General features: G+C 33.3%; 2 protein-coding genes across 2 annotated transcripts; both read right to left on the bottom strand.

The window, feature by feature from the left end:
- Positions 1–2539: 2539 nt before the first annotated feature.
- Positions 2540–3577, bottom strand: LOC132545128 (chitin deacetylase 8-like). Its single transcript, XM_060208799.1, has one exon. The coding sequence runs from the start codon at positions 3374–3376 to the stop codon at positions 2540–2542; it is 837 nt and encodes a 278-aa protein (XP_060064782.1). The 5' UTR covers positions 3377–3577.
- A 3851-nt stretch (positions 3578–7428) lies between these two features.
- On the bottom strand, positions 7429–9098 carry LOC132545199 (chitin deacetylase 8-like). The gene is made up of 2 exons (XM_060208875.1): positions 9094–9098; positions 7429–8497 (listed from the first exon to the last, which is right to left on the bottom strand). Exons 1-2 carry the CDS (start codon positions 9096–9098, stop codon positions 7429–7431), a joined length of 1074 nt encoding a protein of 357 aa, XP_060064858.1.
- Between the last annotated feature and the right edge of the window lie 6970 nt (positions 9099–16068).

The raw sequence follows: 16068 nt of genomic DNA, 5'->3' as shown, positions 1-16068 counted from the left end.
CAAATAAAAATGGCTAAATCTATTTAATTATGAGGTTAGTGCACCTCCACATCAACATTTTGATATTTCTTTCGATCGCTATATATTTTCTTCAGTCGGCTCAGAGGTTTTCAATACTCAGCATCACTGACGAGTCCTAGAATAACGAAACAACTGTACGATGCGGTTTGCTTTGTTGCTTGGCCCAGTTGTATCAACTATAAATTTATATGAAAAAGTACTGAGCGCATAGATGGAATTTATACCTATGAAGTTCCAAGAACTTTAAACTACAGCAATGCTAAAATATTGAAAAAAGGAAATATATATGTGAAACTGTGAGTCATATGAAATGACATTATATACTGTATGAAATGGTGTACATTGTAATATGAAGTCCCTCACTACTTTATATATGTGGTGAAAAAGAATCAAATTGAAAATTAAATAACTTTTTACAAATATTCGAACTGCTTCTATAAATTGATTGAACTAATATTATAATACAAACTCTACTTATAACTTTTTATTCGGTGCAATTATATGACCTAAACAACGATTACTTTAACATTTCCGTTTAGTCTCCTTAAAATGCAACCGTTTACGACAAAAGCATTTTCAATGAACATTTTTACGTTATGCTACTTTGTAACGTCACGTTTGATTGGCCAATGTGGCGGTGTAGAAATTAACAAAGAAAATGGTTCATTTTAAATGTTAGAACAATTGCAATCTGTGATGAAATTATAAAGATTATCTTTAACTATTTCTATGTAGCATAATGCAGTCTTATTCATTGTCTGACTCTACTGTTTGTAAGTGTAAGATTAATTTTGTATCAAAATATGTCATTCATTTGTGTGTCATTTGTAAATATATATAAAAAATATAAACTTTATCTGTTTTACAACAATGGTGAAACAAGTGGTAACATCACTATAATGATTAGGTGAATTGGTAACATCACTATAATAATTGAGTGAATTGGTAACATCACTATAATGATTAGGTGAATTGGTAACATCACTATAATGATTATGTGAATTGGTAACATCACTATAATGATTAGGTGAATTGGTAACATCACTATAATGATTAGGTGAATTGGTAACATCACTATAATGATTTGGTGAATTGGTAACATCACCATAATGATTAGGTAATTGGTAGCATCACTATAATGATTAGGTGAATTGGTAACAACATTATAATGATAATGATTAAGTGAATTGGTAACATCACTATAATGATTTGGTGAAGTGGTAACATCATTATAATGATTAGGTGAATTGGTAACAACATTATAATTGGTAACATCACTATAATGATTTGGTGAATTGGTAACATCACTATAATGATTAAGTGAATTGGTAACATCACTATAATGATTGAGTGAATTAGTAACATCACTATAATGATTTGGTGAATTGGTAACATCACTATAATGATTTGGTGAATTGGTAACATCACTATAATGATTAGGTAATTGGTAGCATCACTATAATGATTAGGTGAATTGGTAACAACATTATAATGATAATGATTAAGTGAATTGGTAACATCACTATAATGATTAGGTGAATTGGTAACATCACTATAATGATTAGGTGAATTGGTAACATCACTATAATGATTAGGTGAATTGGTAACATCACTATAATGATTAGGTGAATTGGTAACATCACTATAATGATTAGGTGAATTGGTAACATCACTATAATGATTTGGTGAATTGGTAACATCACTATAATGATTAGGTGAATTGGTAACATCACTATAATGATTAGGTGAATTGGTAACATCACTATAATGATAATGATAAGGTGAATTGGTAACATCACTATAATGATTAGGTGAATTGGTAACATCACTATAATGATTAGGTGAATTGGTAACATCACTATAATGATTGAGTGAATTGGTAACATCACTATAATGATTAGGTGAATTGGTAACATCACTATAATGATTAGGTGAATTGGTAACATCACTATAATGATTAGGTGAATTGGTAACATCACTATAATGATTGAGTGAATTGGTAACATCACTATAATGATTAGGTAATTGGTAACATCACTATAATGATAAGGTAATTGGTAACATCACTATAATGATTAGGTAAATTGGTAGCATCACTATAATGATAATGATTAGGTGAATTGGTAACATCACTATAATGGACAGAAGAAACACCCAACGTGGTATATCGATGGAAAACTTTAATATTGGGGTGGCAGTTAGAACAGAAAATATGAAAATGAAATCTGCATGATAGAGTGATTAATGATGATCAAAGCTATTTCATGGAGCACAGAACAATTATGACGAATTTTGATATCTCTCAGCATTAATCAAAATGCAAGGACATGCTTTTGTTAGATTGAAATCAAATTGATATAATGGTTTATCGTATTTGTATATAGTCTTCCTGTTTCATGTTAAATGTTAAAACATGTCATACGTATGATAAAAAAGCAAAGAACATCTAACGAAAATTCCTTCAATATTTTAATTATCGCACTAATAAATAAAAACAGCGTCATTTGATCACCCAAATTCAACCAAAAACTGAAGACATCAATTTAACGTAAAACCCAACCCCACAAACAACCAGTATGAATATGAGTATAAAGCGGAAGGTTATAATACTGTCAGCTTGTGGAGAACAAGACCAGGCTTTGAAACGGTTTATAAACTTCAGCTCTGTTGGTCTTTTCATCCACTCAACTGTTTGGTTGATATTTACAATAAAAACATCATCGTACCCTAGAAAATCCTGAATTGCACGGTCCATCGCCTCTATGTGTTCGGGCTTTGTGAACCATGTCGCGTGCATGTGAATACCAAATGGAGCTCTATTGCCATGGTAATGACTACGGAAATTATCCATTATGTATGTATATGTTTGATTTACAGTTAGTGGTTTATTTACACAGGAATCCAGGAACCCACAAGCTCCCCAGTCACCATAATCTCTCATGGCGTTCACAGGTACTGCCCAAAAGCCCGGATGTTTCTCGGTCGGACACGGTTGTATTTCACAAGGCAATGTCCATCCATAATCCAATGTAAAAGGCCATGGATTTAAATCTGTCATTTTTTTTCTTGTATAAGGGAAAGACACGTCATAGGTAAAGTTGTTATTTTGTAACACCTCTATCTGCACATCACCTGCTGTCTGTAGGTAGGGACTCCGCCATCCATGGATCTTGTCTTTTGTTATATTTGAAAAGTTGATGATGTTCTCTCTTTGTCCAAGAGCTTCTATCTGGATCTTCTCACCAGTGTCAATAACAGTATGACTTATACTGTGAATCGCAATCTCAAACCCTCTGTCAGAATAGTGATTCAGTTCGGTATAATCCGTGTTGTCCCCAGAAGCATACAGTGTCATACTTATCGGACAACCATTAGGATTTTTACGGTCTTCTCCAAATAATCTGTTGTAGTAAGCTTCGTCTGCAACCTTCGCACCATCGTCGAATCCAAAGTAAACAATTTGGGGAATTTCCTCTGGGTCAAGAGGATGCTTGAATGTGCTGCAAAAACAATCCGGGAGTTTACAGTTAACCTTCTGTTCACATACTGGTAAAAAGGAGCTTGATGTTAAAGGAATTAAAATGCTGCAGCACACGAGAACAGTTGTGATAGAAAACATGACTGGTTCTATCTCCCCATGTCACAAGTCTTCTGTAGAACAATTCAATCTTCTCCACACAAAATTAAATGTATTGTGCTGATCCATTTTGTATACGCCTTGTATGTCCGACGGCAACATAACATTTCTGTTGTAGTGGGACCGAGTAGAAATGTAGGTATTTATCACATACCCACTTAAGTCAATCAATCATGCTATAGTGACGTAATTTTGCGTTGCAGACTACCTTATCTTGTAAGAATAAATTTCGAAACACTTTCCATGAATGATATTTATCGAATGCATTTTGATCAAAATCTTGAAATTTTCATCTTGGTCTGACGAATCATCAAACCGGTATTAAAGGTACCTTTAATGTTAATGTTTAAGATAAGCGAGTACGTCATATCGTGATCGTATCGGGAAAAATGACAGAAAAGGAGAATTCCGTTAGCCTCATAATTCACTAAATTGTATAATTTCAACCCTTTTGATAAGTGTTAAAAGGGTGTATAATGTATGTGCTAAAAAGTGAGAAGTAGTCCGAGAACAAGCAAAACATTATGTATTGATCCTTAGGTACAAAGTCCAAGTATCCTGAGGTTACGAGTGTAACCTTTACATCTATTATCCACTATTAATGCACCTATTCATGCTTGTTAAAAGTCATCCCTGCAAGCAAATGATTTAATTGACACGATTTTCGAACTTCACAATCAATTAATGAATGCTACAAACTATTGGCAAAACTTCAGATTTATTATTTTTCTGAATGTCGACCCAAACTCGGGTCGTTACGGAGCCCGTTTACCGTTAACTGACATGCTCCATACTTATTTTATTTCGTTTTTTCGAAATATTATTTCGTTTAAACGAAATATGAATTCGTTTATTAGAAATATTATTTCGTTTTTTCGAAATAATAATTCGTTTAAACGAAATAATATTTCGAAATAACAAATTAATATCGAAATAATATTTCGAAATAACGAATTAATATTTCGAAAAAAAGAATTAATATTTCGTTTAAACGAATTATTATTTCGAAAAAACGAAATAATATTTCTAATAAACGAATTAATATTTCGTTTAAACGAAATAATATTTCGAAATAACGAATTAACATTTCGAAATAACGAATTAATATTTCGTTTAAACGAAATAATATTTCGAAATAACGAATTAATATTACGAAAAAACGAATTAATATTTCGTTTAAACGAAATAATATTTCGAAAAAACGAAATAAAATAAGTATGGAGCATGTCAGTTAACGGCTCCGTAGGCTCCTTAGGTCGTAAAAATTTCATGTTGTTTTTTTCACGACCAAAACAAAAAATCGAAGATAACTATCAGGCTACTTGTATTGAAACAATACTTTTCTACGGTCTTACGGTCTCTGTTATTGTGTTATAGGAAGACGGACCCCGACACATCAACAATTTTGTATGCGCATTCTGCGATGTCTTCCTTATATATATATTGGAAAGTCTTGTGATCAAGGTACATCCTCTGAATTGATTCTGAAATGCCATTTTTTGAAAACGATGTCCTGCCATTTTGTTTGTTTACTTAGTGTAACGTCCATTTGTCTTATCTTTGCTTTTCTCCAAATTCTTTGTTCCCTTACTGGATTGCCCAATCAAGGTATCAGAATGTTTTCATGACGCTACGAATATCTTGTAAAATAAAGTAGTCTTCAGATTTTCGGATAAGTACCAAAGTGCCTTTGCAGTTTCTGGCAGGATGTGCGGGTTTCCGCACCAGGGGTGCTAGAGTATCTGCTAATGACCTTGAAACATTGTCAAAAAATCAAATCACGCTTCAAAAACAAAATTGTTACGCTATTTATATCCTAGAGTGCCTCTGTATTTCAATGTAAGGAGATGTGTAGGCAAAAACGCGTTTTAACTATATATAGCAACAAAAATTACTCACTTGGTAGCTTGTCGAAGAAACCGCAGCACGCAAGTAGTACCAAAATGAAATATACAAACTGGCTATGATTCATTTATTGGAATTGCTTAGTTTCCTTTAGTACTGTAGTCAGCAATTCGTACAATTATCTATTTTCATTTGTGTATTTAGAAAGTACACACAGAAGCTTTCATTCTACACAATTTTTATCTTCGGAGCAGCACAACCATTGTGAAAGATAACCAGTAAAACAGAATTGTGAAATGATACTGGCCGTTTATTACAAAAAAAACGACATAAAATAAAAACATGTATACAAGACCATGTTACATCACACAGGAACTGAGTTACATGTAAATTACACATATTAACTCATTATGTGAAGGAGGGGGCACATATAATCTGCGTATCTAATGTGTGGTTTAGGTTAAATAGAAAGGTTATTGTCGTCTTGAATCCTGATATATATATATATAATTATCTGTGACACAAACATAACAGAAATGTATATTTTAGATCCGAATAAAATACAAAGATAACGGAGATCGCGGTCAGTGATCAGAAGTTCGGTAACATGTACATCTGGCATCATGGTTTCATGGGGAAAATATCTCCGTTTATGTGTACTACTTTCAATTTAAAACTTGTTTCTATTTCTATAAACAAACAGTAGCCAACAGTCTACCACTCGCACTCGAGTAACATGTGTTACAATATTATAAACATCAATAGCCCTACCACAATTGCCATCACCCTCTAGTCGCTAACACTGATGATATATACCTCGCCAATTAATAGTGAACGGAAGGAAATAACAGAAATAAAGAAGATGCCATCAAAATCTTATTTTTCCAATTAGTTTGGAAATAATTGATAACTTATGCTTCCGGGTAAAATCTGAGGATTACAATATAATCACCAAAATTTCTTTTATCGAAAAATGACGAGAATCTAATGTCAATTTGTCATATGATTTTCATTAGATATCATTTGAGTTTTTTTTTTTTTTTTTTGTATTTTTTTTTTATTTTGATTTATCTTCGAAACAACGAGAGATGCACACAACAATTAATGAACTCATAAGTATCTTTTCTGCGATTTGCATCCCTACTGAAAAACTACATTAAATTATATCAATCTGAACTGATTTCATGTAAGGATTATGTAAAGATTCTTTATACACAACCAGGAATTTTAATATGTGACGTTTCGGTGACCAGTACGATCCGTACGCTGTCACCTTCCTCAGACAAATGACCAGTAAAGCATGTACACAAAGGTGTGATATGTGTACGAGTTGTCATGGAATAGCGTCGATTTCGGACATGCTGGCAAGTGCCGAAATGACTGTTAGCGAATAGTAAAACTATTCGGCTACGCTTATTCAGTATTGATTTCATGTAAGTCCCATGTACGTATATGATAATGAAATTCAATTCACCAACTTAAACATGCACCATCATCACGGTTTTCGTGCAAATAGTCAACTGACGAAAAAAAATCCAAACCTCGTATTACGGGGAAGTTTTATGGTCGTGATAGTGATCTCAATGGAAATATTCTAATTCTTTATGCAATATGAAGCGATTAACGTGACATTACTTACTCGGATTGACCAACATTTACGGGGCTGGTGTCGTGGATTAAGTAGAAGACGCTCATTTTTCCGGAAACCTTGTTTTATTGTCCTTGTATTATTCTTTCAGTCGTATTTTGCCCTCGTTTTATTCAATTTGAGTTTTGATTATGATTATGTTGACATGTCGATATTTTCTTAAAAATAAAAGAAATAATACACATGAAAAAGCACATTCTATTTTCAACCAAACACCTTACCGAAACCTAGATTTGTGTTATTTCCAACACTTTATCTTTTCATGTAAGTAGAAAAACTACCCAGATAGTTTAGTCATAACTCTAATGTAAACAAAAATACACAATATAGCGATGCTGAAAATCAATATGCCAGGTAGTGTTATAGCACTAACAGATTGTGAAGTACAACTCCATGGTTTAAAACTCCTGATAAACTGTAGCTCTGTAGGTTCATTCATCCATTCAATTACCTGATTGACATCAACAATATACACATCGTCATATCTCAACAAATCTTGTATAGCCAGGTCCATCGCTTCTATATGTTCAGCCGATTCCGAGAACAATGCCTCGTGCATGTGAATACCAAATGGTGCTCTATTGCCATGGTAATGACTACGGAAATTATCCATTATGTATGTATATGTTTGATTTACAGTTAATGGTTTGTTAACACAGGAATCAAAGTATCTACAAGCTCCCCAGTCACCATAATCTCTCATGGCGTTCACAGGTACTACCCAAAAGCCCGGATGTTTCTCGGTCGGACACGGTTGTATTTCACAAGGCAATGTCCATCCATAATCCAATGTAAAAGGCCATGGATTTAAATCTGTCATTTTTTTTCTTGTATAAGGGAAAGACACGTCATAGGTTAAGTTGTTACTTCGTAAAGCTTCTATCTGCGCATCTCGTACTGACTGCTGACGGGTACTTTTCCATCCACGGATTTTGTCTCCAGTGATATTTGAAAAGCTTGTTATGTCATATCGACGTGTTTTTGCTTCCGCTTTAAGTCTTTCTACCGTGTAGCTAACGTGGTGACTCGAACTTAAAATCGCAATTTCAAAGCCTCGGTTGTAATACTCCGTTATCAGATCAAAATTCTTGTTAGCGTCAGAAACAAACAAAGTCAAACTGATTGGACAATCATTGGGGTTTTTACGTTCATGTCGAAATAACCTATTGTAGTAAGCTTCCGCGCCAGCTTTTGCACCTTTGTCGAACCCAAAGTAAACCATCTGTGGAATCGTCTTTAGGTCAAGCGGATGCTTAAATGTGCTGCAAAAACAGTCCGGGAGCATGCAGTTCTCACCTTGCTTACAAACTGGTAATGAGGAGCCAATTGTCAAATGAATTAAAATACTGCAATATATAAATATATACGTGCATATATGAATACGAGTTTCAACAGACATGTTCAGTGCTCTCCATCAAAGCGAAAATACTGATGTGATAACGGTTAAGAGGGCGTGATGAATATAACGTTGTTACAGTTACATAAACTCGGTGTGACCCTAATATAAATGATATTGGCCAATGAAAGTAATATGCCTTCTAGCGCGACTATTGAGTATCAATTAAGTCTGAAAGTGACCTTGACATCATGACCTTAATGTCATTAGTGATTGACTTGATCTATGTCGAGTTAAACAATATTTGACATAACGCTCTCGTTCAATTTAATTCGAGAAGATGCCTAAGGAAAAGCATAAACAACTTGTCGCAGTCACTTATGATACAGCGTTACTAATAAAACTACAATAAATTGCAAGGACATTCAAAAATATCGTCATACATATAAACTATACGTGCTAAAAATGACTAACAGGTCCTAGTTATTCAACGCTTGGTTACACTTAAAATTGGTTAAAGATTTTTTTTTCTCCAGATATGAATTAAACTAAATTGGGAACATTCATCCAAGATATATGTTTGCTAAAACAGGTCGAGTCGGATACCTCATTTCGGGTATCATGTTTGCTTTGAAAATACTTTTTATCGCGCAAACTCTAACCATGCTTTAACAAGTGAGGCCAGTATGCCACGGTCAGGCAATGCAGTAATAGAATCAGCCAACCCGTTATAGGACAGAGGAAATCACACCTTAAGCATAGACTACAGAAATTAAAGAAGATGTAGCGATAAAAATTCAATCATATTTCAAGCTATCGTGGGGTGACTTGTTTAGATTTCTATCAAATATCTAACATGTCTTTATATAATTCAACCGAGAAGAACCGCAGTCAGACAAGCTAGTGTCAGATAAGGATTTATAGAAGTTCTTGCTACAGAATTCGGTTCAAATGGGAAATGACATATATTATTGGTTCAGTTTTTGTTTACCACTTTCTCATTTGGGAAAGTGATATTACCTGGATTGACCAAGATTTACATAGCGGTTTTCGTCGATGATGTAGACCAAATGGTCACCTTGTGCGTTTTCAGGAGTTTGTAGTTCTTCTGAATTTGAATATGGACTATGATTCTGTTGACATGTTGGTATTTTCTTTATTATACGTCTCAACGAGATATCAATCATTTCAGTATTCTCATCGTTTAACTTTGAATTTTAGAGGGGAACAATCAGAATATTTTACAAATAAAAACTAATACTATTGAAACGTCAATGGAATTATTGCACCATTGTCTTATTTACTGTGGACATTCATATAGTCAGAAGACAATACAAAAATGGCAGGCGATGGCAGGTGTTGTTGATGAACCAGAGTGCGCTTCAACTTCCGGAACATCTTGTCTTATTCTCATCGTACTTTTTAAAGGTCTCCAAGTAAATTTTTCTTTTATATATATATTATATTGTGCCATTGTTTCATCACGTAGAAGTTTCAATTTAGACTGTTGACATGTCGGCATTTTCTTTCTATATGGACAGCTTTCTAAAAGCTGTATGAAAGGTGTTTTGATTTCAACTTACTGATATGATTTGTTCTTATATGGATATCAACATGCCTGGATATCCATCCCATTGTGTTAACATGTCGCTAATGATTCGATATTCAAGGTCGTGTTCCCAATATCACGATTTACGTGCAATAAATCTTCAACTGACAGGCAAACTAATCAAACCCATAACATAGGGTTTATAAAGATGCAGGTTGATTTCACGGCAGCATTTTGGTCTCATTGGGAAACATTCAATTTCTTGTTAGTCATAAAGCTGGACGTGTTTGATATTCGTTAGTTTGTTTTTTGTATAACTCATTTGACAAGGTGAGATTACTCACTTTCATTGACCAAGATTTACTTGACTGATGTCGTCTATGGAGCAAACGTTTACTCTTACTCAGAATTATGATGATGTTTCTCTTTGGTTTTATTTTTTAATTCCTTTTGTTTTGATTTTCATCCATAATGTTTACCTGTCGATAACCAACGTCAGCGGAGCATGTGTTCCAAGATTAGAGAATCAATGTTGAACGTTAAATGAATTTACATATATTCAATAAAAGTATACTGTAGTTAGTACTGACCTGTATTGCGTTAGTGTTATCTATGGATAATATCTTAAATAACTAAACAAAAATACACACACATTTCGAATTTTTTTTTTATTTATGACGTAACCGGTAATGCATTTACCAGTAAGCCATGTATACCATGGTGGTCTCTAAAAAGACTGGTCTTACCAACGTATATCACATACCTTTCATTCTACTGAAAACGTTGTGATTTGAGACCAGACTTTAACATTACTTGATGTTACATCAAATATAAATTTCTGAAATCTTACTATGTGGAAATATTTCATCTCTTTTGTACATGTGGCCATCAGAATTATTACAGTTAATTACAACATAACCTGTTCATATGACAAATACACTTGAACCCCATTTATCCACTTCCTATAAGACATTATATAAAGACTGACTTTATATATCTTTATGACGTCGCGAAAGCGTGACTGTGATTTTGCACATGCTGCTTATCTTACCCTCGACGGTTCATTACTGATGAACAGAATCAGGGAAAACTAAATCTAACTATAATTCCTAAGTAAGTATCAGAATAAAACCTAATCAGGACATACCTACATGTACCTTACGTCCTCATCCTTTCAACTAAAGAAAAGTATCAGTTAGACTGAGAACACTAGCCCCCGGTAAAAACATCAATAGCCAGCACCATAAAAGCTAATTATCTCATCAGAACACTATTGGTAAAGAGTGTTCCATTAACATTCATCACGTGAAAGCACCAATAGTAAGGAGTGTTACATCTATAAACATCACGCACGAAAATGTCACATCTCTTACATCACCTTTGAACCCCAATGGTAAAGAGTGACACATCTACCATCATCAATTGAAAACACCAATGGTAAAGAGTGACACATCTACCATCATCAATTGAAAACACCAATGGTAAAGAGTGACACATCTACCATCATCAATTGAAAACACCAATGGTAAAAAGTGTTACATCTACCATCATCACGTGAAAACACCAATGGTAAAGAGTTTTACATCTACCATCATCACGCCAAACACCAATGGTAAAGAGTGTTACATCTACCATCATCACGTCACAACACCAATGGTAAAAAGTGTTACATCTACCATCATCACGCCAAACACCAATGGTAAAGAGTGTTACATCTACCATCATCACGCCAAACACCAATGGTAAAAAGTGTTACATCTACCATCATCACGTCACAACACCAATGGTAAAAAGTGTTACATCTATAATTACCACATCAGAACAAAAACTTCCAAACTTCTTTCCACGATAAGTTTTTGTTTGGTTATTCTACATGAATCTCCTTTTCCATCATATACATCAGATAAGAACGATAATTATGACGGACGTTGGATATTTAGTTGGGTGTGTTACGATGTTTGCTAGTTTCTAATTTAAGTTCCCACACGATTTTAATCCATGCAAAAGGATTAGAGTTCCTTCATTTCTTGTACATGTATACATGTACTAAAAATTTACCAACCGATCGGTACATTCTGAATTACAACAGTATCTGCCTGATTAAAATAAACAAAACCACTGTTAGTAGAACCAAACAAGTACAGTAACTACTATTCTAATTACAAATATATAGCAACATTTATATATCATAATATGGGACATCAAAACATTTGTCATAAAATACTATTCTCTTTCCACTTCAAGCCACCACAATAGTTAAATACACGTATGTAAAATGAATACACCAAGATAGTTAAAACTAAAGACAGTATTTAGATGGTGACATAAATTATTTGAGACAGCAGCACTTTCTTAAGCCCTACTATTTATTATAGCAATGTGTCCTTACACTTATCTACTATGGATCATTTATACAATTCTGTCAAGATTTTGTATTCCCCACTTGCTTCAGTGCCTCTCCAACCAGCAGAGTTATGGCACTTGTACAAAGTTGAAGATTTTTCGACAAATTCATCCATATTCCAATGGTGTGCAAGAAATGTTTTGATTGAGATTAACAAATTCAGTTGTCTGCATTGCCTCTGTTGGGATATTACCACCTTAAAAGACAAACTGATATAGAAATCTTTTTTATAATTGTGTCATTTTGATCCCAAGAACCCAAAAAGTTTCACACTTTATTATGAAGAGACCTAATATTATGAAGGGCTACAAGCTTACATCTTCTTTTAATCACTGTAGTTGGCTCGTTGGAATGACATGTCTTACTGAGGCAGGAATCCCATCTAACTTTTGTTATAATGGTAAACTTTTTGGCATTAAACAACCTTTACTGTGTTTAACAGATATACATATATCTACGGCATGGATATTGAACAAAAGGATTTGTTACTGCTGTTAATGTTTGTAAGCTATGTCAGGGGGTTTTAGAACGCTATGCCAACGGGATAAAGTGGTATTTACTAACATGTGCTATTAATGATATGTAACCTATATGTAATCAATTAACAGCGATAATTGTTAGCTTAATATTACTAAAGTTTGCATTGTAATATCACATATCAAAATATTTGGTTACATCAAATTAAACATAAAGGACTGAACAGCTGAAGTGTATTTAAAAGAAATAAAATATCCCATTTTGCTGAAAAACAGTACAGAGATAATACCTACAAATGAGCTGGTTTTATATCTACTCTTCAAGTCTTCATTAATTTCAGTTTTTCTCAGTCATATTTACTTGTACCTGTTTTGTGCATTTATTCTGTCCAATGTAGATTTCCCTCTGTCACCAACTAGGCTTAAACAATATTTGCCCTTTATATTACAGACGAGGCCTTGACGGGAAAATCAGCTGCATGAGAGTTTGTTTTCAGTTTTGACTAGAGTTTCTAATGATATATTTGTATTGAAAGGTGCTATTGACTGTTATGAAAGTCCTTTAAATGATCTCTGTATGTGTAATTTACATTAATGTGTGTCTTTTGTACAATATTTGTATAGAAAGGTGTTTGTGACTTTGTGTGTCTTTTTAAAATCTTTGTAATGAAAGGTGTTTGTGACTTTGATGTCTTTCTTGTACAATTTTTGTATAGAAAGGTGTTTGTGACTGATGTGTGTCTATTGTACAATCTTTGTATAGAAAGGTGTTTGTGACTTTGATGTGTCTCTTATGTACAACCTTTGTATAGAAAGGTGTTTGTGACTGATGTGTGTCTGTTGTACAATCTTTGTGCAGAAAGGTGTTTGTGACTGATGTGTGTCTTATGTACAACCTTTGTATAGAAAGGTGTTTGTGACTTTGATGTGTGTCTCATGTACAATCTTAGTATAGAAAGGTGTTTGTGACTTTGATGTGTGTCTCATGTATAATCTTTGTATAGAAAGGTGTTTGTGACTGATGTGTGTCTCATGTCCAATCTTTGTATAGAAAGGTGTTTGTGACTTTGATGTTTGTCTCTTATACTGTGTCTCATGTACAATCTTTGTATAGAACGGTGTTTGTGACTTTGGTGTGTGTCTCTTGTACAATCTTTGTATAGAAAGGTGTTTGTGACTTTGGTGTGTGTCTCTTGTACAATCTTTGTATAGAAAGGTGTTTGTGACTGATGTGTGTCTCTTATACAATCTTCGTACAGAAAGGTGTTTGTGACTTTAATATGTCTGTTGTACAATCTTTGTATAGAAAGGTGTTTATGACTTTGATGTGTGTCTCATGTACAATCTTTGTATAGAAAGGTGTTTATGACTTTGATGTGTGTCTTATGTACAACCTTTGTATAGAAAGGTGTTTGTGACTTTGGTGTGTGTCTCTTGTACAATCTTTGTATAGAAAGGTGTTTGTGACTGATGTGTGTCTCTTATACAATCTTCGTACAGAAAGGTGTTTGTGACTTTAATATGTCTGTTGTACAATCTTTGTATAGAAAGGTGTTTATGACTTTGATGTGTGTCTCATGTACAATCTTTGTATAGAAAGGTGTTTGTGACTTTGATGTGTGTCTCATGTACAATCTTTGTATAGAAAGGTGTTTGTGACTTTACTGTGTGTCTTTTTTGAAAATCTTTGTATAGAAAGGTGTTTGTGACTTTATTGTGTCTTTTGTACAATCTTTGTACAGAAAGGTGTTTGTGACTTTAATATGTCTGGCACCAAAGGTAAATATGACTGTCATTAGCTTGCCCTTATATACTTCGATGTTTTCTTACATATATAATATATATCAACCTTTAGCATTCTGAAACACTTGAAATGTTCCAGTCAGATGAACGTTTATTAGTGAGAAAATACAAATAATGTTTGGATCACACATTGTCAAGGATTCCATTTTTGTCAAAATATAGTGCATCTACTAAAACAAATTTTCTGACTCAATATTAACAACAATAATTTGGTCCCTAAAATAAAACACCTTAATGCTTTGTAGCATACCTAATGATATCATATACTGGTAGAAACAGGTAAAACATAAGGTATATGTATTTATGAAGAAAACATCTAACATATATTCACACCATCTGACATGTATAAAGAATCAATCTCCACAAAATGATGAATAACAAAGGTTTCTTTAAACAAAAGTTTCCAAAACCAAAGAAAGAATATATACAAAACATAGTACACTTTATGATCAGGGAACTTATGTCTAACATTTCATTCTTAATTTTTCTTTAGAAAAAATATTTGAGAACACATTTACAGTACTGTAAAATCTGAGAGCAAATTTACATGTACTGGAAACATTGACAAAGCACCCCTTTCTTTGTGAATTGATGAATGACAAAACACTACATGATTAAGTTGTTAGGTAAATATTTGTAAAATAAAACTCTACGAGCCATCACTTAATACAATTTGGTCTACAAAACACACAATTTTTACCCTTGTGTGTACAAGTTAGTAATATCGACAATATTGAGTAATAAATAATTCTAGTATTTATAAACAAATATATATATATATTTTCAATTTTGCAATAAAAACATCTTAAAATGATGATTTATGTCTACAAAACCCCTCACATAATTGATATTCATTCACCTCTAACATACAACAGGGCTGATAATGCTTTAGAACTATATCTGACATTTCATACAGAGAGCCTTTACAGCACATTTATCATAATGATCTGAAATATCTCTTTAAGTATTGGTCATTGCATGTACGATAACAAATTTACAATGACTTTGTAAGTACCGATATTCTGTATAAGTAAACATTTATCACCCTGAAATCTCAACATATTATACATTTTTTTATAACCCGATCTGTTACATAATCTCATATGACAATTTTTAACTAAATCAACAAATGATTTACTTTATAAACAATAATATTTCACAGATATAGTTTTACCTTTGAAGATGTCCAACTGCAAAAGTACTTAATTTGCCGCAATCAGATTTTAAGGCATTGTCATATTTTGGAAAAACAGCGCTATGATAAATTTCTGCATCCATAGTATTTGCTTTATTAGCAACACAAAGAAAGTGCAAGTAGCACTCTATATTTTAGAGTTTCAAGAACTACC

Source organism: Ylistrum balloti, unplaced genomic scaffold, assembly GCF_031769215.1.
Source record: "Ylistrum balloti isolate Yb309-2 unplaced genomic scaffold, AGI_CSIRO_Ybal_v1 Utg369830, whole genome shotgun sequence".
NCBI classification, from domain to species: Eukaryota; Metazoa; Mollusca; class Bivalvia; order Pectinida; family Pectinidae; genus Ylistrum; species Ylistrum balloti.
This window is presented reverse-complemented; position numbering and strand designations above follow the sequence as displayed.

Coding starts and splice junctions, on each gene's coding strand:
- LOC132545128 (XM_060208799.1), bottom strand. CDS start 3,376: ATGACACTGTATGCTTCTGGGGACAACACGGATTATACCGAACTGAAT.